General features: G+C 37.9%; 2 protein-coding genes across 3 annotated transcripts in view; one reads left to right on the forward strand and one right to left on the reverse strand.

The window, feature by feature from the left end:
* LOC118814777 (flotillin-2a) overlaps positions 1–8,663 on the forward strand; it is a 44,457-nt gene extending 35,794 nt beyond the window's left edge. For both annotated transcript variants that reach the window (XM_036580540.1, XM_036580541.1), the window contains 6 exons: positions 706–819; positions 1,599–1,718; positions 2,330–2,544; positions 2,645–2,828; positions 4,280–4,429; positions 4,688–8,663. In XM_036580540.1, the coding sequence (XP_036436433.1) occupies positions 706–819; positions 1,599–1,718; positions 2,330–2,544; positions 2,645–2,828; positions 4,280–4,429; positions 4,688–4,726 (822 nt within the window). In that variant the 3' untranslated portion in view covers positions 4,727–8,663. The remainder of the gene's footprint in view (positions 1–705; positions 820–1,598; positions 1,719–2,329; positions 2,545–2,644; positions 2,829–4,279; positions 4,430–4,687) is intronic.
* A 1,404-nt stretch (positions 8,664–10,067) lies between these two features.
* tbx16l (T-box transcription factor 16, like) lies at positions 10,068–20,858 on the reverse strand. The gene is made up of 9 exons (XM_036581028.1): positions 20,771–20,858; positions 19,687–19,852; positions 17,823–17,925; positions 16,732–16,896; positions 15,641–15,787; positions 13,612–13,682; positions 13,456–13,526; positions 11,724–11,949; positions 10,068–10,671 (listed from the first exon to the last, which is right to left on the reverse strand). Exons 1-9 carry the CDS (start codon positions 20,853–20,855, stop codon positions 10,068–10,070), a joined length of 1,638 nt encoding a protein of 545 aa, XP_036436921.1. The 5' UTR covers positions 20,856–20,858.

The raw sequence follows: 20,858 nt of genomic DNA on the forward strand, positions 1-20,858 counted from the left end.
AATGGCACATTAATACAGAAGCCATTTTATTCAGTTCTATCTTAATACAGTGTGGATTGAAATATACTAGAAGTTATGTCAAGCTTTTTAGGAACACCAAAAAGTTATTAAATGATAAATAACATGCTTTGATCTGTTTGATCTGTTTATGGTCATTATTTGGTAACTTATCTACTTTGAGATTTGATGACCACTTCTCACATATGAGACATTCTGGATGTTAATTTCATTGTAGCTTCATTCTCGTTATACAGCTTTCTCAGTCATTAAGAGAAAGTTAATTTTGTTTTTCAGCTTCCTAAAATTTAGTTATAGAGTAGTTATGTAATAATTTATGCATGTATCTTCAACAAATTGGTTTTATATTAATGAAAAAGTGTCCTTAACTTTTGAACAGTAGCGTTATGTGCGTATATCGAATATTTTACAGGCTTTGAATGGGGCTCAGCCAGTCAAATTTTAGAACTAGATCTATCTATTTTATAAAACAGGATTGAAATATAGTAAATTGCTGCCCTTCATCAAGATGCATTCTGGATACTATAATCTTACTGACCAGTAGATGATGTTTGGAAAGGGGTGTGTCATGCCTGTGTAGTTTTTCTTCCTTTTTTTTCAGTTATAGTTTGAATGGGAGACATTCCATGTATATAATGTTGATTTATGGCGTGTGTGTGTGTGTGTGGGTGTGTGTTATCCTTATAGGACGTCTATGATAAAGTGGACTACCTGAGCTCATTGGGAAAGACCCAGACAGCAGCTGTGCAGAGAGATGCAGATATTGGAGTGGCAGAGGCTGAGAGAGATGCAGGAATCAGAGTGAGTTTCTGTTTGTGCTGTAATGACAAAGGTCAGTAGACGACCACATTTAATCAACTACTGAGTGTTCAACCACACAGTATATAAAAAACAGAAAGGAAGATGAAATACCATTGCTACAAATCTGATGTGTTCTGTGTGTGTTCACCCACCACATTCTGTTTAAAGGGGACATTAATGCATAATTCAGTCAGTTCAAAATTCAAGTCACTCAGGAACCGGGAACCACGAGGCACAATGTCTATAACACACAAATATAGCCATTTTCTTTACTATCCAAAACCACCATTGAATCTACATGTGTCTTCCCAGTTATATGTCACTTTGATAATATTAAAATAGAAGTAAATCTGTTTTATATATATATGTATGTGTGTGTGTGTGTTTTCTTTGGTTTTGCCGTACAATGCTCTACATATATATAAAAAATATGTTTTAGGCCAAAAGCTTATCGTAGAGCAATGTCTCAGGCATCTGGTAACATACGCACAACCATTTCATGTAATGACATCTTGTGATATAGCTTTTAGAGGCATTAAAGATTTCAGACATCTGGTTCCTATCATCAACAGTGTGAATAATTCTGACCCTAAGTTTCTCTAAAACAGAACATCTTACATCAGATGACTCTGAATGACTTTGTTTGCATCATCATGATTTAATTATGCAGAAATTTCCCTTTAAGTATTGTTTAGATATATTTTGCAATAGTGTACTGTGTATAAACAAATGAGTCAAGTTGATTTGGTTTGTACTGATTTTGTCTTCACTCTCTGCAGGAGGCAGAATGCAAGAAGGAAATGATGGACGTAAAGTTCTTAGCAGACACTAAGATGGCCGACTCAAAGCGTGAGCTCGAGATGCAGAAAGCGTCTTTCAACCAGGAAGTCAATGCAAAGGTATTATCTAACATGAGAATAAATACGGTTGGTCATTTACTTGCTTGTTTAATTTTACAAGGAAATTTTAGGTGAAACTAGTTATTTGGACCGTGTAGCTACTGAATTTCTATTTAAACATAGCTATCATTCTGTTTCATTAGGTGTATTGTTCAGCTGAGTGATGAGCAACATGAAAAACAATGCGAAATGTAAACTCTTCAAATGGCATTTTATTGGCCACAGTACAACTTTGAATATAATATATCTCTTAAAAATGTGTGTGTGAGGCATTTTCATGGTACATTGTAGCAAACCTTCCTTCTTAATTAACCTGTAGGCCAAGGTTATATAGGTTACCAATTACCAATGGCAAAGGTTACCAATGGCCACATAGTGTATATAGTGAAGTGAAAGCTTCCATTTAAGGTGCAAACTAATTTAAATGCAATTTGAAAATCAGATATTTTGGTCAATGTAATATATTGAAGTGTGGTCTCTCTCTCTCTCTCTCTCTCTCTCTCTGTCTCTCTCTCTCTCTCTGTCTCTCTCTCTCTCTCTCTCTCTCTCTCTCTCTCTCTCTCTCTCTCTCTCTTTCTCTCTCTCTCTCTCTCTCTCTCTCTCTCTCTCAGAAAGCTGAAGCTCAGCTGGCTTATGAACTGCAGGCAGCTAAGGAGCAGCAAAAGATCCGTTTGGAGGAGATTGAGATTGAGGTGGTGCAGAGGAAGAAACAGATCACCATAGAAGAGAAGGAAATCGTTCGCACTGATAAAGAGCTGATTGCCACAGTGAAGCGACCGGCCGAGGCAGAGGCCTATAAGATGAAGCAGCTGGCAGAAGGACATAAGTACGTAGAAAGAGATAAGTGAGGTGTAAGATGGGGGCAGAAGGCATTACCCGCTAGAAAAAGAACAAGCCTAGAATTCTCCATTGTTCTCTTCCATCAGAGTGAAGAAAGTGCTGACAGCGCAGGCGGAAGCAGAGAAGATCCGACGTATAGGTGAGGCTGAAGCTGCCTCCATTGAAGCAGTGGGCAAGGCTGAAGCAGAAAAGATGAGGATGAAGGCCGAGGCCTACCAGCAGTATGGAGAAGCGGCAAAAACCGCTCTGGTCCTGGAGGCACTGCCCAAGGTATGGGGTTACAGCTGATTGGATGGAAGGATGGGTGGATAATGAATAATACCCATCAGAAATGTTTAATTGCCATCAAAATGTTTTTACTGAACATTTGATTTTGGAAGCATCAGCTAAGTTTCTCATAGCGGATATCCTGTTGTGCTCCATGCTAATATGAAGAATAGTGGCAGTTGTGCAGCTTCAATTTGGAAAATGGATAAAAGTATAAATTTTAGGTTTTGAGATGCCTGCTACTGCTGTACTTTAGCTATGCAATGTATGTTCATGCATTTTTATAGGTGGCAGTATGTCATACAATGTCTGTAAGCATGTCTGTTTGAGTTTACTCAAGAACTGGGCAGGATTTAAGGCAGTGCAGTTGGCATGGTGCTAATTGGTTGGTATAAATTCCCATTAGTTCTTAGCTACACACTTAAAAAGGATGGTTCTTCAAGGGTTTTTTAATAAAGAAAATGGTTCTATATAGAATATATAGCACCAAAAAGCGTTTCTTCTTTTGTAACAAGCCTGACATCGTAACTATAGAAGAACACTTTTTAATGCTATATAGAACCCTTTTCAAAAATGTTCTATATAGAACCATCTGCAGCACGTTCTTCATCAATCTGAAGAACGCTTTCATGATGCAAAAAAACCTTTAATTTATGGAAAGGGTTCTTTGAATGTTCATGGTTTTATATAGAAACATTTTCTTTACTACAGAACCCTCGAAGAACCATCATTTTTAAGTGAGTACATTAGCCTCATAGTTGCAGTGCAAAACTGGTAAGGGATAAATTGTGTACATTGAATTTTTTTTGCCGAATTGTAACTTCGTATGTGTCAAAGTAGGCTGGCATATAACTGATGTATCACCATTTTATCTAAGAAATATATCTAAAGTTTGCTCTGTGATTATTGGTGTTCTTGGTAAAGATGTGTGAAAAGGTTGTTTTGTGGTTAATTTAACCTTGAATTGAATTAAATCTAGTCTAGACAAAAAGTATATATATATTTTTTTTTTAACAAAACCATATCACAAATATTTGCACCCTTGCATTTAGCATTTGTGCAATCTCCCTTTCTCAACAGAATACAGAGCAAGTAGTCTGAGACTCAGTTGTAGGCTTTTGGCAGAGGCAGACAGATTTTCATTTAAAGTCTTCTGGTACTGAAGATGCCATGTGCTCTAATAAGGTCCTCCCAGGGGACAGTGAGAATTAGGTTATTTTCTGTATTTCCTGTATCCTTTTTTCGCCAAACCCACTGGTTCCACCAGACCTGGTCAGATAATGTATTTTGTTGATTTTGTTGAATGCGCATAAATATGGTTTTTCTTTTTGCTTTAGTTTATTGAAATTTTACAAGACAAGGTAATTTATTATGTCCTGTAATTTAGAAAAGGCTTGAACAGGTGCATCTCCATTCAACCTCCACTGACCATTCAATTATTTTTCTCTGCACAGATTGCTGGGAAGGTGGCAGCACCCTTGGCCCGAACCAATGAGATTGTCATTCTTAGCGGTGAGGGCAGCCGCGTGACCGGAGAAGTGAATCGCCTGTTGGCTGAGCTGCCTGTCTCTGTCAATGCCCTCACAGGAGTGGACCTGTCAAAGGTGAAGTACTGACTGGGGCAACAAGGGGATCAATAGGTTTAGTGTATTACGTTCTGTGCATAGATGCCAGTCAATGTTTAGCATAATGAATACAGTGAGTTCTTACAGAATAGCAGTGGGCATTCGACAGGAATTAGTCACACAAATATAGAAATTAAATAGCTGTCTAAGGCTAAAGCTCTGACATCAGTTGAGTTAAAGGTAAGTTTGGATATTACCAGGGAAAAAATGTTAATTATTCTGCTTTTCATGTTGCAGATCCCTTTGCTGCAGAAAATGACCAATGCTCAAGCATGAAGACCCTCCACTCTTTGGCCTTTGCAACACATCAGTTTCAATGCACTCTTAAATGCCTTTGTAAAGGAACACTTGAAAACAGAACTCTCTCTGAAAGAGATTTTATTTGACCAGACCTCTGGTGCCTTATAATTATAGGACCAGACATCACTGCATGTGCCCATTGTGTTTGGAGTTTAAATCACAGTTTATTTGATCTTATCATCCCATGCTATATCTGATCTTTTTTACTGATTTTTTTTTTCACTCTTTCTACTGGTAAGCATATCTGTTTATGTTGTCTGTTTCATATTGTTACAAACAAGTTCATGCAATTTCCAGTTGCAAAGAAGGCATGTTGTATTGGCCTGGCAGGATAGAGAACATACAGTTGAAGTGTCTAGGTTCAGTTTTCATCATCTCGTAAACAATATGCTGGTTTGGACAGGGTGCTGGATCAGTGCTTCTACTTACAGATACAGAACCACCGGGCCCATTTCTTGAGCTAGGAAAAGTTTGATCTACTGGCATGCGAAAAGGATAATCAGCATTACGGCTGGGTATCAAAATTCCAACTTCAAAATACTTCAATACTAAAGAGTATGGTTTGATTGAGTACCAAATTTCTATACTTAATTCAGCTACGTCAGAGAGCCAATAAGCATGCTTGTTCCAGAGGGTCTAGACTGGTGATTGGCTGTTTAAATTTTGTGTTATTAACATTAGCATTTCTAGATTAGTCTGCAGTTCTTTGCAGTAAATACTGCCCACTTCCAGCTCCTCACACTCATTTCTGGTTTTAACCACTCATATTTTCAGTTTGAAATTTAGAAAGAGGTATCACAATTAGCGAAATCTAGGCATTGATATCAGTTTTGAAAAATCTTGAATGATACCCAGCCCTAATCAGCAAGGTGCATTTGCGGTTTACATTTTCAAAAAGGGAATCAGATTTACTGTTGTTTGTTTTTGCTAGTCTGTCATTACTACTGCATTAGGTTCAATGCAGAAACACCGTAAAGCTCACATATATTCATAATTGATTAGTTTAAGATCAGCTATTTTAATATTTTGCTATTTCTCATCTTTGGTTTGCATGGTCTGCATAATGTCACATTAAAAAGTGCAATCTACCTAGACTACGACCAATATGCAAAGCGTAGCCGATATGGCAGCAAGATTAGCGATATGCATGTAAGATTTAGAAGTGTAACAGTAATGTATGTTTAAGGGTCTGTCCCCTTGAGTGGTCCCTGCATAGAATTTGAACGTGTCCACTCGTGTAGAAGCAAGACTCCAAAATAAGAGTTTTTACGTTTGTTTTTGTGAGCATTCTGTAAATGAATGTACATTTTAGTGTATGTCTTTGTGTCTTTATCTTCAGCCTGTCCGTCGCTGGTTTTTGTACGCTTTCACTCTTCTTCTGCAGAAGTTCTGACATTCTAAATATGAAATCTTAATATTGAAGTCCACTTTGAAGATGATTGCATCCATTGTTGCTCTGAAGTGTATATATGTAATTTCAGCAGGTTTAGCTTTTCTTCATACCACCATCTTATGTGCCGACAAATGTCAGAGTTCATTTAGTTACATTTTAACAACAAATATATTGTCACCAAATATGTCCACTGGCCAGTAGGAATACAAGCTGTTTGCCAAATAGCCAAAGGAATTTCAACTACAATTCAGCAGGTTTGTGCAACTTTAAGCAATCAGTATGTAGAGTTAGAGTTTGGCTTGCAGTGTTTATAGAATAGATTGGGAAGAGCTGAGTGGAAAATGAACGTGATGGTGAACTCTAATATTGTCCACTCAGCGGTATACACTAGTACTTACCTCTGGCTGCCACTTTTGGACTGTTTTAAAGATTGCTGTTATTGACGTTGAAGGTTTATGTGTAAGGGTCAAGACAAGGACATCAGAAGAATTTAAAAGTTTATCAAATAGCCATAGTAAGTAAATAGTTTTATTCTTTTCTGGATATTGATAATAGTTGCTATATATAATTGCATATATGTTTGACATGAAAGAATATTGTTCTTGTATTCATGTTTGGTCTTTTTTGGTCTTTACTGTTATGCTCCAGTTATACAATGTGAAAATCAGATATACTGAACTTAGCACCTGGGGTTGTTCATTAAATACCTTACACTATGTAACAGAGAAATGTGTACTGATATTCAGTAAACAAGGGACCTTTTAGCATTCAGATGTGGAGATTTTCAGTTCAGCTCCCATGTTTTGTTCCAGATCCTAGTATATCTTAACCCTCAGAAGTCTCAGTTATTACTGTTGGTAATGAAAAGATGTAATTCCATATTTTTTTTCCATTCGTAGCTCCATGAAACAAGCAGGAAATTCTGTTGCTTATCTTACAATCAATACCACATTTGTGGTTCGAAGTAGAAACCACACGACCAATCCCAGTCACCAATGACCGAAAGTTATTGTTGTGCCTACAGTGAACTATACCGAAACAAACAGAAGGAAGTTGGAGGACTAAATGTTACTAATTGTGTAACTTACTATAAAATTCAATATATAATTACATTTTAATAGTGTATGGCAAAACAAAATAACTTGACCTCTAAGGGGTAACCTGATAATCAACAGCTTAGGAGCTGGAATAAAACACAGAATGAGGACTAATTGAGAACACTTGAGATTTGTGTTAAACAGTTTGTTGCTGTTGAGACAAAACTGCACTGGGGACAAAAAGAATTCTGAATTTAACCCTTTACTGCATGGTGTTGCCATGTGGCAACAATAGCTAGTTTTCTGTCTGGCTACAATACAATAATAAAACTATTTTTTCTGTTCTTTTATGGAACTGTAGGCTTTATGGGTAATATAGTATCCATAATCTGATTACATGCCGTCCTGTTGCAGTCCATATTCATTTTTTTCACACACATCATACAGTGAGCTATAGTTCAGTATTTATAAACAAACATAAGGCAAAGTAGGAAATTAGTTTCTTTTTCAGAAGTTAAACCAGTTTAGATGTTTGGGGTTTTTTATGTAAAACAATAAAATATTGTTGCCATATGGCAACAGCATGCGACAATTGAACTGCAATAAGAATGCATTCAATGAGAGTAAATCAGTATGATGCCATTGGAAATATGCCATATTCACAACTTTTTATTTTTTTATTTTTTTTTATTTTGCAAGTTGATTTTAGCAGTATATTGTTTTCAAATATTTCAGGGTTCCAAAACATTTATGTGTTTATGGCTGTTGCATATGTTTTTATGCCCGGATATTGAATGGGGCAGTTTGCTATGGTGGTGTATTGGTTTACTCACGGTATGTATTGAAGATGGCAGTTCCATTGTCGTACGCTGTTGCCATATGGCAACAAAATGTGACGTACCCACAGCAATCTCCAAAAAGAATGTCTGTTTAATAATTTATGCAGTAAACGGTTAATATCAGTTGAAATTATGCCAAGATAGTGGAAACCTCCTCTTTTCCTGTAACAAATTTATAAATTTTGGAGGAAATTTTGGTAAATTATACCAGGTATTTGAATCTTTGCTGATTATTCTTGAAGAATTCTAGCAAAAATTGTACCTATGTATCCTTACGAATAAATGATAATCATTTTGTCATTAGCAGTCCTCTGCCAGTTGTTACTAGATGCTGTATAAATACCGAGAAAGACTGTGCAACATTTCGTGAAATTGACTCATACAAACTCATACTTTTGACTGCCTTATCAATACCTTCTGGTAGTACTGATGGAGCGTTGTTCCGGTTCAGGTTCAGGTGTGTTGTCTAGTTTACAAAGCTCATGCTGATGTGAGATTGCAATAGATGACCAAACGTGAAATGCCTAGTTACTTACTGTATACCTATACCTCTCCCATATAGAATGAATATGTAATGGATATATAACACATAATGTAGAAATTTATGTCTGATCACTTATGATAATAAAAGAATCTGTCGGAAACTTGTGTCCTCTTTCTCTTGATCACTGATTAGGGCTGTGCATTCTGACTAATTTTGATATTCGAGTATCCATAGGAGTCGGATAAATTGATATCCAGTTAACCGCAGGGAAGGATAAACATTTATATAAATTTACAAACAGGGTCGCCAAATACTTATTCTGTCACCTAAATGTGTGAATATAGTGTTTGAAGCAACATTTTCCTTAATAGTGAAGCCAACATGACCACAAAATATGGCAATGTTTTAATTTAATAGAAAAACATTAGACAGAAGTGGAATGTTACAAAGTCTGCAGGCCAGTTTGATGGTCTTGGGTTGAATCTAGTCTCAGACTAAGTTGCCAATGATGAATCACCATTGAAAATCCATAGGCCTAGACCAGGGGTCGGCAACATGCGGCTCTTTTACTGCCCTGTTGCGGCTAAACCGCAGAATTAGATTTTTAGGTGGAAATAAAATAATCCTCCTTTGCAGTAAAATAAAGCTCAGCTGATCAACTGGTAATTCACCCTTAATATTGGTGCACAGACTGCTGGTCATCGTAGCAATCTTGCCTAGCTAGTAGCTAACGAAAAGACAAAGATTTAATACAAACATCGATAATTTGAAGATAAATGGACTTACATGCACTTATAATCACTCCAGCTGGTTTCCTGATACGTTTAATCTGCAACAAGAAACTCTCAAACACTAAAAAGTCGTGAAGATGTAGTCTGCTTCTCGTTTGAATTTTCCCATTCCACCTTAGAAGGTTCAGCAGTTACATTCTGGCACTTTAGGCACCATTTAAGATGGAACGGGAAATTGAAGCTGGCGAATGGCAAGCTGACTTCAGCCTCGTAAAAACTCGAATGTTGAGAGACGTTTTACAAGAAACGATTCTACTTTTGCAGAAATGTTTCCTGCCGGAGATGTGAGAAAAGCGGATATAGGTGAGCTAAAGCTTAAAGCAGAGCAAAGTAAGTCAGCGTTTTTGTTTATATTTTTAAGCCTATATTAGTAGAACATACAGAGACATATTTACAGCCAAGACAGTAAAATGGACATACAATGTTGTGGCTCCCAAGGTGGTTTCCCAGACCCATAATCTGGGTCTGGGAAACCAAGCCTAGATGAGGTAGCCCTCATGCTAAGGTAGCTGGCTTCATGTGAGGTTTCAACTGAGTTGATTGATACATAGCCAAAGCATAAAATAATATGTCCTAAGAATAAAAAATGGATAAAAAAACACAAATATTGACATTTCAAGAAAATTACATCCATATTGTATTCACAGCTCATAAAGCACTCAGGACCAAACTTCCTCTTAGTCCTTGCAACTTACCAACCACATAAAAAACAAAACAAAAAAAAAAACTTGCACTTGGATACTCCATCTGCAAAAACGGCACTGATCTGGGGGTCAGCGGAACTGTCTCTCACTCGTGTCCCCGTGGAAACCTTGCCACTCTGATGGTCTGCTGCATTGGTCGGCATATGGTGTTGTACCACAGTCCTGGGCAGATGGGAAAAATGGAGGTCTCGTGTCCCTTTCCAACCCCGAGGGCAGTTGGTCATGTTGGGGGTGACCTTGCACAGCCTTGCCTGGGTTTCCAGAGGCCTCAGCCCGTGCATGGATCCGGTTCAGGATGTTGGACAGTGGCCGTGGGTTGAGGTGGTCCAAGACCGAGCCCATTTCCAGGCTCCGTAGGGCGTTTTCAGGCAGATTCACTCGGCTCAGCTTGGGGGGTAGAGGGAGGGATTGGTCCAGGTCAGGCCGAGGGTGAGGCTGTAGCTGTGGCTGTGGCTGGTGAAGTTTGGCCTGGATGGGGTAAGCCTGGTGGGCAGCTGGGCTGTGGATCCCTTGAATGTGCTGCTGCTGTTGGGGCGCCACCAGTGTACGGCCACCCTGGCCTGGAAGTCCAGGCAAATTCAGTTCTGTGATGGGTGAGTGGGATTGGGTGATGTGGGCTGCTGGTAAAGAGGCACACATGTACTGGAGACTGGAGAGTCTGGCTGCATCAGGCCTGGGTGTAAAAGGCGATGTAGAAACCATATTAGCTTTAAGATTAGCCAATAAAAAGCAGTAGCTTATACAATTTAAATAGATGCATATCGGTATCGCATATAATTGTTGAAACTGTCGGCATCGATGCTTAGATTTGACCGATACTGGGGTACTATGATAAAATGCCATATTATTCATTATTTGCATTTGCAGATAATTGCATGTTTTACCTTATTAACATGTTTACCACTGTGTTACATCATCCTTTCTTTTAATAATCATTTGAGGACTGAAGACCCAAACTAATCAAGTTTTGAAAGCAGAATTTTTTGCCGTTTTTCCATTATACAAGTCTTCAGCTGTACCGGACTTTTGTTGTATTACTTCATAATGCTGCACACATTTTCAATGTGAGACAGGTCTGGACTGCATGTAGGCCAGTCTATCACTCACACTGATTACATAGCCATGCTGTTGTAACACATGCAGAATGTGGCTTGGCATTGTCTTGTTGAAATAAACATGAGTGTCCCTGAAAAAGACGTCATCTAAAAGGCAGCATTTTGCTCCAAAATGTGTATATATCTTTCTGTGTTAATGGTGTCTTCACAGATGTGCAAGTTACTCATGGGCACTAATACCCTAACGTACCATGACAGACCCTGGATTTTGAACTTTACACTGGTAATAATCTGGATGGTCCTTTTCTTCTTTGGCCCAGAAATACAATGTCCATTATTAACAAATTAATTAATTTGTCAGACCACATGTTTCCACTGTGCATCAGTCCATTTCAGGAGAGCTTGAGCCCAGAACTGGCACATTTAATGTTTTGTTATCTGTCATGGTTTTTGTACTATATGTTAAACTCAGCAAATAAATCTAAATTGTGCAGAAAATTTGCAGCCGTTTGGTCCCTGTAGAGGACGTATTAACTTCTCTTCTTATAAAATCAACAAAACATAGTTTGACCAGGGTGTTCAAACTTTTGCATACAGCTGTACTGCATTCTAAATTTCAGAAGGCACTTTAAATGAGCAGCACCATAAGCCTATAGATTTGCAACCTCACCTGCTGGAGTCTCTGTTATTGGTGTTAAGCGTGTGCTGAGGTTGATGGGACGTCGGGCTTTGGGTCCAGACCTCTTGTCCAACACCTCCATTCATAAAGGCTGAAATGAAAGGGTTGGAGGTGGCCGTGGGTGGAGCTTTCATGTCATGTGGGTGTAACACATTGCGGGATTCCACTGAGCTGGAGACCGTTTCATCTGCTTCCTCATCAGTGTCGGAGGGCCCTGCTGAGGGGCACAAAATGAATTCAAGTTAAGTTGGTAGCAAATTTGACCAAATTACTGTGGTGTTGCAGATTTGTACCTGTCCAAAACATCATTCTCACACGGAACAAGCTTAATAATAAAGAAAACACACTTAAATAATGCATTTTTCTGCCAATTTTAGTTTAGTTTCTATTTCTTTGCTGAGTGTAACATATTAGAAAAAATAAACAGATGATACGAAACGCACCAACCACAATTTATGTTTTATTTTTTTTCCAATATGTTAAATTCAGCAAATAAACAGTTACTGTGCATTAAAATGTGTTCTATGTAGAGCATGTGCTCAATTATTTTCAAAAACAAAACAAAACACCACCACCAGGGATGCTCAAACTTTTGCATACATGAAACTTGACTCAATACTGCCCCCTGCTGAATGGCATTGCAACTTTCATTCTGTCCACCTGATTTGAAATACCTCCCTTGTACTTCCACACTGGCCACATTATGAGCTCCACCTACCTTACAGGTGCACAGCTACAAACTGAAATCAAGATTGACAACCCTTTACCTTATTAATCACTGGTCATTTTCTGACCCCAGATCCAGTGCTGACCAGATGTTATTTTGGTGGCGGATCACTCTTAGCACAGTGGTGTCGCTGTGGTTTATGCAGTGGTGAGATTTGTATTTTATGGGCCCTTCATTCGAAATTACTTTCAATAAGTAACAAAACAAACTAACTTTAACCTTAATGTAAGTCAGACAACTTAAATTTAAGCCTTTACAATTATAAATAACAAATATATTAAAATTGGTTACCTTAAATAAGATGCATTATGAACAAGAGTGAGAGCTGTCTGTGTAGTGCAGGTGAGTTACAGTGGTGCAAAAATTTGCACACCCCCAGTCAAATGACATGTTTTGTTGATTTTCTTTAAATATGTTTATAATCACTTATATTCACTTGCTGGGTTTAACTTATTGGAAAAATAAAATGTATAGAACTTTGGCACGGGGCATTTTTTTCCAATATGTTAAATTCAGTAAATAAACAGCACTGAAATGTGCAGAGGTGTGTTCTCTGTAGAGGATTTGTTGACTTTGTTGACTATTTACACTCAGCACAACATGTAATGTGACCAGGGGCACCTAAACATTTGCGTACGAGTGTGGTTGCTATGAAATTGGATCTGCCTGTGAGTCATGGGGGGAGGGGGGTACAGCTGTGCCAGTATCTATATGAGGGGTCCAATGAAGGTTTTAGCAGGCCTTGTTGCCGCAGACCTCCCTGCGCCATGGGACCTCCCCAACCACCCCCCCCCTCCCCGGAAGCCAAGAGTGGCTCTGTGGTCAGAAATGGACTTAATGTGGATTTCTCAGCAAATATACTGGTGATAGAGAGAATTAAGCAAACATTAAGCAACCACCACAAAATGAATGATTAATGAATATTGCTGAATGCATCTTTAGGCATTTATATTATGGATATGTGAATACAAAGGCATATATAAATCAAACTGCTACCTTGATGGTTTTGTGTCTTGTTCTGTTGTTGTCCAGATCCTTGTTTACCCTGGACATCCTTTTCCCTGAACCTAATGAGGATTAAAAATACATTTTGAACTGTCTGATTTTCTATTTTAAACCATCTTCTAATAAATAATCTCATACGTCTGTCACCTTTTCCTGTTTAGCCCGTTGTCACGGAAGCCTTTGGCGAAGGGGTTGTTGTCAATCTTCAGCTTTGTGATCTGTAGCAGGAAAGACAGAGAAAACCCTGTCAGCGAACACATCTGTCATCACCTTCTCACTAATGAATGTGAACAATCACAACAAAGGCTGGAGGAAATTGGTCTGCTGGCACCGACTGAGTAGGCCTCAAGAAAGGCTCTTTGCTGTGATCAACATCATAGTGGTTCTGATAGATCTGACAGCTTTGACTATGAATTTAACTACTTACTAATGACAAAGTAAATCTTTCGGATGTTTTACGGTCATTTTGTAAAGACTGAATGATCAAATTCTTCTTACAGAAAGCTGCTTTTCCCTGTGCACCTCAAAAACCATGTCAATTTAATGTGCACTATCTCACATTATCCCCTAGAGGGCACTTCGCTAACAAGCATCTCACTTTAAAGCACCAACCAGCAATGATCGCAAATGGCTTTCAAATAAGATCAGAGGTCCCCACCAAACATATTTAGACCACTGTAATGATTTAGTTCAAAGTGCAGAAATAAGTATTAAAATATATATATATATATATATATATATATATATATATATATATGTATATATATATATATATATATGACCGCCCTGAAGTTATGCTAAAAATTAGCTACAATTGTCACCACCGAAACAGTCACTATTTAAACATTTGGTAAAGTTTCACTAGAGTTATGATTGTGATTGTTTTTGTATTTTATTAAAATAAATGTTTAATCATTTATTTTAATAAAATAGACATAATGAAGGTACAGGGTCACTCAAAACAAAAGGATTGAACTCTATTGCACAATGTTGCCTCAGGGCAACAAACCCATTTTCCTTTACTTTCCACTTTATCATAACATTATCCATATTTAAAGACAATGACAGGGTTAAGAATAAAGGGAAGAGTTTGAATATGTCAATAAAAAGCATACCCTTGGTCAAACTATATCTTAGTGGACAATTTTAAACCTCTTTTTTAACATTCAGTATCATTTGTTTTTGTTATGAGAGTTTGCAGAAATATGTTTTGTTGCCTAGAAGCAACATTGTTTTTGAGCAGGAAAAGGATCAAAGTTTGCTAAATTCGGACCCTCCAAAACGAAAAAAGGATCTGGCCTAAGCACAGCAGTTACAGTTCTGAATTGTCTATGGCACTGTATAATTGGGGTGGGCTAAAAATATTGATGTAACATTAACACACATAAGCTTAATTACCAAAGTACCTAATTAAGTAATAATCATAACATATGATGTATTTCTGAGTCAAAAATGGTACCAGGGAGGGTCTCTGAGCTAGCCGAGCATTTTCGCTCAGATAGGTGCAGAGAGTGGAAGGTTAAACATGTTGGATATTATTGGTTAATATTTTTCCCTGCCCGCTGGTGACATAATCGATGACATAATCAAAACTCTAAAGATGTTCTTGAGGTGGGCAAACGTCATTACACTTGAGTCTAAAATTTCAGAAAAGCAAGAATCTTTTCAAACAGCGATGATTGTGTTTCACATGACGAGAGAACTAACAAGGTAACAAGTCAGGTTGACTTTAATGTTGTTCTCTTGGTCCACAAGATGGCGCTCAGTATTTGTTTTGTTTTCTTTCTGATTGGATCAAGGCTTCTGTAAGAGGTTGCATTGCTAAGAGAAAGTTGGCTAAATAAAAATGGAAGAACCAGAAATAAGAGACATGCCAACCGTCTGGGCCCATTTATGATTGTATGAAAATCAAATAGTTGGAAAACATTTTAAAAATGAGAGCTCACCTCATCCAGAGCTGCCAGTGGATGGTTAATAGATATTGTACAATAAATCTCATTACTTAGCTTATCAAAAATCTTTAAAAATTGCAACAGAATTCTAATATTGCTCAAGTATCGTGATGATATCTTATCATGGGGCCTGTAAAGATTCCCATCCCTCCTGTGTAAGCAATTCCTGAAGCAATAAACATCATATTAAATGATTATCTTGCCTATAAAATGCATGTGCTCACCTCGTTGTTCTGGTAGGCTGTGACTGCTATGAAGGCTGCTTCTGGGAAGGTGAATCGCAGGTAGGCTCCGGGCTGGGCTCTGCAGGGGTCAGGAGCCTGGACTATGTGTAGACGAGGCTGATACTTGTGCATGGAATGTAGGACCACCTGTTGGTCAAGGAGGGCAGAAAAAAAAGAAAATGATATAAGGTAGGCAGGTATAAGAAGGCAGGTTTTGTTATAATAAAACTATTTTATTACTATAAACTATATTACTGCCCTTTTGAAGCCACTTAACTCAGTCTGAACTTTTCAAAATGGCAGCACATGCAACACAGTCTCACATGAACTTGCTGAATACTCTCTTCATCTCAAATGTAGCCAAGACATGTTTGGTGCTTGAAGTTTGCCTCTTTTGTTTTGCACTGGAGTAACAAGCCTAATGTAGCTAACAAGTAATGGAAGTTTATATTTCACTACTTTGCATAAATCATCATAAACCTGCCTCAAGCTGTGCGGAGATGCTAAGTAATCTCAAACAGACTTGTTTGTGTTCTACAGTGATAACGATATGTCACAATATTTATTTGTACACACATTTCAGATATGTGATCAATTGGAACTGAGAAAACATTTTTAAAATACTATCAAAAAACAGTTAAATGGGGCTAATTTTGCTCTCTTTATAATGAGACAGGTAGCTGGTCAGTATACACGATATGCTCAAAGAAGAATATTCTGTTGTAACATCATTTATCACGATGACTATATGTACTGTCTTATTGCCCGGCCCTATGACACACTCTATTAAAGTCCATTTTTATAGATAACAATATTTCATACAGTGTCCGAAATGAATTAAGCAAGTCTATTTAAGATTACTTAACAACTGGACACTGTTTGAGGCACATATGTAATGATTTAGGCATGCAGTTAGCAGGATGCTAATGGATGAATTGATGGAGTTTCATTACTTCTTAGCTAAATTAGCTTTGTAGCTCCAGTGCAAAACTAGCTCTTGGCTAATCGACTACATTTGGGTTGAAGGAAAAAATTTTCCATTATCATTTTTGCAGAGCTGTTTTTAACACTGATAACATGATTGCACGCACCAGGCCGTTGGAGTTGAGTGTGTTGTTGGTGAGTTTGAGCTTGTGGAAGGAGATGGGGTACTGCATCCACCTCTCGCCCAGAGCGGGGGAGTCAGGGTGGATGAAGAAGCGGCTGGACAGGTGAGGTTCAGATGTACCGCTCAGCTCCCAGTGGTCCCTGTTCCACTATAGTAATGAGATGTCAGAATTGGTCAGAACAGAAAGCAGCTGGCTGCTCATTCGCTCATTCATCCATTCATTGACTTGTTTGTCTAGGACATTTCTTAAACCTGTGAAAGATGTCATAGCCATTTGATAGTCTCTGCACAGACATACATACACTACATGGCCAAAGGTTTGTAGACACCTGCTCATCTAATGTTTCTTCTAAAATCAAGGGTTTTAATAGGGAGTTTGCCCCCTGTTTGCTGCATAAACAGCCTCTACTCTTCTGGGAAGGCTTTACACTAGATGTTGGAACATTGCTGTAAGGATTTGATAGCATTCGGCCACAAGAGCATTATTGATGTGAGGTACTGATGTTGAATGATCAGTTCTGTATCACTCCAACTCATCTTAAAGGTATTGGATGGAGCTCCATCACTCCAGAGAACGCAGTTCCACTGCTCCACAGCCCGATGCTGGGGGGCTTTATACCCCACTAGCTGAAGTTTGGCATTGGGCATGGAGATCTTAAGCTCATGTGTGTCATTCCTTGCTATTGGTCAATGCTTTTCTATGGAGATTATTTGAGCTGAGTGCTTAAAACTGTTCTATTGTTTTTTTTTGGGGTTAATGCACCCATTATGCATACATACATACACACACACACACACACACACACACACACACACACACACATATATATATATATATATATATATATATACATATATATGTATATATATATACTACTGTTTATATATATATATATATATATATATATATATATATATATATATGTGTGTGTATATATATATATATATATATATATATATATATGGGCATATAGTGTACACAAATATATTTAGAAATGCACATACAAACGGAAACATTATGTTCATAGTAAATGTGTATATATGTGCATTCTGAGGGGGAGGGAGGGGAGGTACCTTGTACTTGTTATTATCAAACGGCACCATGTCCATCATCACCACGTACTTGACTTTAGGGTTTAGCCCCGTCACTGTGACTTTGCAGCTGGGAAACATGCGTCTGAAAGACACAAGACACAAGAAAGACGCCTGAACTAGATGCATTTCAATTGAGAGCCTTTACAGTTTAATTACAACGTAGGAAGCACAGCAGAAAGTGCTGAGCTTATTCCATCCATTTGGCTATGTGACAGTCAGTCTTTATAGACACTTCTTTTTCAAAAGAAAGAGACTAAGTGGTACATTGCCAATGCTAAACAGCAAATGGTAAATTTGTTATAATTAAAAAGCCCCCACAAAGAACTCAAGGATTAGCCTATAAAAATGTTTAACAAATGAAAATAACACAAAATATAAAAGGTGCCATAACTTTTGCACATTATTATTTTCTCCAATTTGTTAAATTCACCGAATAAACTGTCATTGTGTACTAAAATGTGCAAAAATGTGTTTTCTGTAGAAAATGTGTAACTTACTTTTAAGAAAGATGTCATTTGACCAGGGGTGCCCAAACATTTGCATAAGACTTTATGGCCAAAAAAGGCTCTATGAACAGTGGAACTCATTTTTGTGCTATTCAGAACGATTTCTAAGAATTTTAAAGATTCTTTACAGAACTATATACAAAAGATTCTCCATCATTGAGATTATATACAATAATAATAACAACAACAAACAACAATAAATACACAAATAAATAAATGAGTAAATAACTGAATGAATGAATGAATGATAATAGATGCAATCAAGGCTATAATAACTGACCATCATAAAGTTGCAGAGGCAAATGTAGAATAATAAGAATGGCTCAAAAACAGAACTATTTTCTATCTATGTTCTAGATATCCACTGTCTTTACCAAAGAACCCTTGAATAATGTCCTTTTTTAAAGAGTGCACAGTGGATACAAAAAGTCTGCACATGCAAATTAAATTTGCATATTTTTTGTGACTAAAAAAGGATAAGGACAAATCAGGTCAAACATTTTTCCATCTTTAAAAGAACCTCAAACAGAAAAACAAACAGATACTTGTTAGGAAAACTAATCAAAAATCATTTAAAATCAATAAATGTACACTAACCTGGTTGCATTTGTGTGCAAGCTAATACTTTGCTGAAACAACTTTTTGCCTTTATTACACCATGAAGTCTTTATGATGAGTCTTTACACTTGAACTTTGCAATTTTACGCCACTCTTGTTGTGAAAAAAGTTCAGGCTCCGTCAGATTACCAGATGATCCTGTCCACAGCCTGATTTAGGTTACTTTACAGGTCTTCTGTGGGACTGAGGTTGGTGCTCTGACTGGTTCATTCTAAGACACTGATTTTTCCTTTTGAAACCATTACTTGTGGAGTTTGGATCATTATCATGTTGGGAAGGTAGATTCTTCACTCTGCTCTGTGGTCATCAAGGCTTTTGACCTTCTTTCTGACAAATACAATGTGCATCTATGAAGACCAGAGAATAGAATATCTACAGACTTTATGATTTTTCCTCTGGGTTGAGTTGAATCTTAATCCTAGATTACTTTGACGATAAAACATCCAGACTTTTTCCAAAATATGTTCTGAATTTCCAGACTTTTCCAGGTCTGGAAATGGACATGAAGTGACCACTTTTCACATTTTATACCCAGAACAGCTTTCTTAGTCATTTTCTAAACTTTTTACAGCATCCTACTAATTAGTTGAAACCTATGAAGGGTTTTTAGCATCATATAAGAATCATTCTTTACATTTACCGGCAACAAAACTGGTTCCAAACTTCGGAAGAGTAGTGTAGATACATATACAATGGACACCGCGTGTTTGGTGCTTTACCTGCCCGTTTTGGTGATCAGCATCTCCGTACCAATACTGCTGAATTTGTCCCATAGCTCACGTCCTTCAAGCGCCACATGCACCGGAAGCGAGGTCAACTCTGCCTCGCCACGGCTAATCATGCCACTGTCCCAAGCTTGAGTCCGGCAGATTGAGTCCTTCCATTCTATTCAACAAAGAGGAACATTTTAAAACATAAACTTTTAACCTAAATTCCAGTTGTCATCTTTGCTTAATGTTTATGGGCTCCATGCTTCTGCTGCAAACCTTGTTCAAAATGCCCCAAATTTCCATTTCATACCCATAAAAAAGGTTCTCCATGGGTTCTTTAGTAAAAGCAATGGTTATATATAGAACCATAACAACTCAAAAAAACACTGTAATGCTTAAATAAGTTTTCTCCATGATGGGGAACCCACCGTATACAGTTCTTTAAATCAGTAGTTTTCAAACTGGTCCTCAGGGACCACCAGAAGGTCTACATTTTTGCTGTATCCCTAATGTGGTCCCTGAGGTTGGTCTGAAAAGCAATGCTTTAAGGGATTTTTTAATAATGATTCTATAGCACCAAAAACGGTTCCGCTATTGGATATGGTTCTTTACATCAGTGGTTCTCAAACTAGTATTCAGGGACCACCAGAAGGTCCAAATTCTTGCTACATCCCTAATATGAACTGTCTGGAGGTCCCTGAGGGCTGGTATGGCAATCACAGTTTTGGACTGTTTGTCCATGGTTCTAGATAGCACCAAAACGCATCATTGTTACAAATAACACAGCATTATTGGTGTAGATCATGGGTGTCCAGTTTTGGTCCTGGAGATCTCCCAACCTGGAGAGATAAGATTCAACACACCTGGATCTAATGTTCAGATGACCTGAAGGTCTTCATGCCCTGGATGAGGTGTTTTAGATTAGGGTTGGAGCAAATCTCTGCAGGGTGGTAGATCTCCAGAACCAGGACTGGTGTAGATGATCCATAATTTTGAACCCCTTAAACTCAAGGCCCTGTATGCGAGTCCTCACTTCAGTTCCTCGCTCTCAGAACCATAGACAGAAGAAGAAAAGCTCCAAAACATTGCTTACCTTGTGGATAGTAGCCATAGTTGTTGGCCAGAGGGTTGAGCGGATAAGGGTAGTCCAACATTGGCCTTTCCTCATGGACATACATGGC

Source organism: Colossoma macropomum, unplaced genomic scaffold (genome assembly GCF_904425465.1).
Source record: "Colossoma macropomum unplaced genomic scaffold, Colossoma_macropomum, whole genome shotgun sequence".
In the NCBI taxonomy this organism is placed as follows: domain Eukaryota; kingdom Metazoa; phylum Chordata; class Actinopteri; order Characiformes; family Serrasalmidae; genus Colossoma; species Colossoma macropomum.

Coding starts and splice junctions, on each gene's coding strand:
- tbx16l (XM_036581028.1), bottom strand. CDS start 20,855: ATGTATGTCCATGAGGAAAGGCCAATGTTGGACTACCCTTATCCGCTC. Junction 13,527..13,611: donor AACGGGCTAAACAGGAAAAG/GTGACAGACGTA, acceptor AATCCTCATTAG/GTTCAGGGAAAAGGATGTCC. Junction 10,672..11,723: donor AATAACAGAGACTCCAGCAG/GTGAGGTTGCAA, acceptor TTTTACACCCAG/GCCTGATGCAGCCAGACTCT.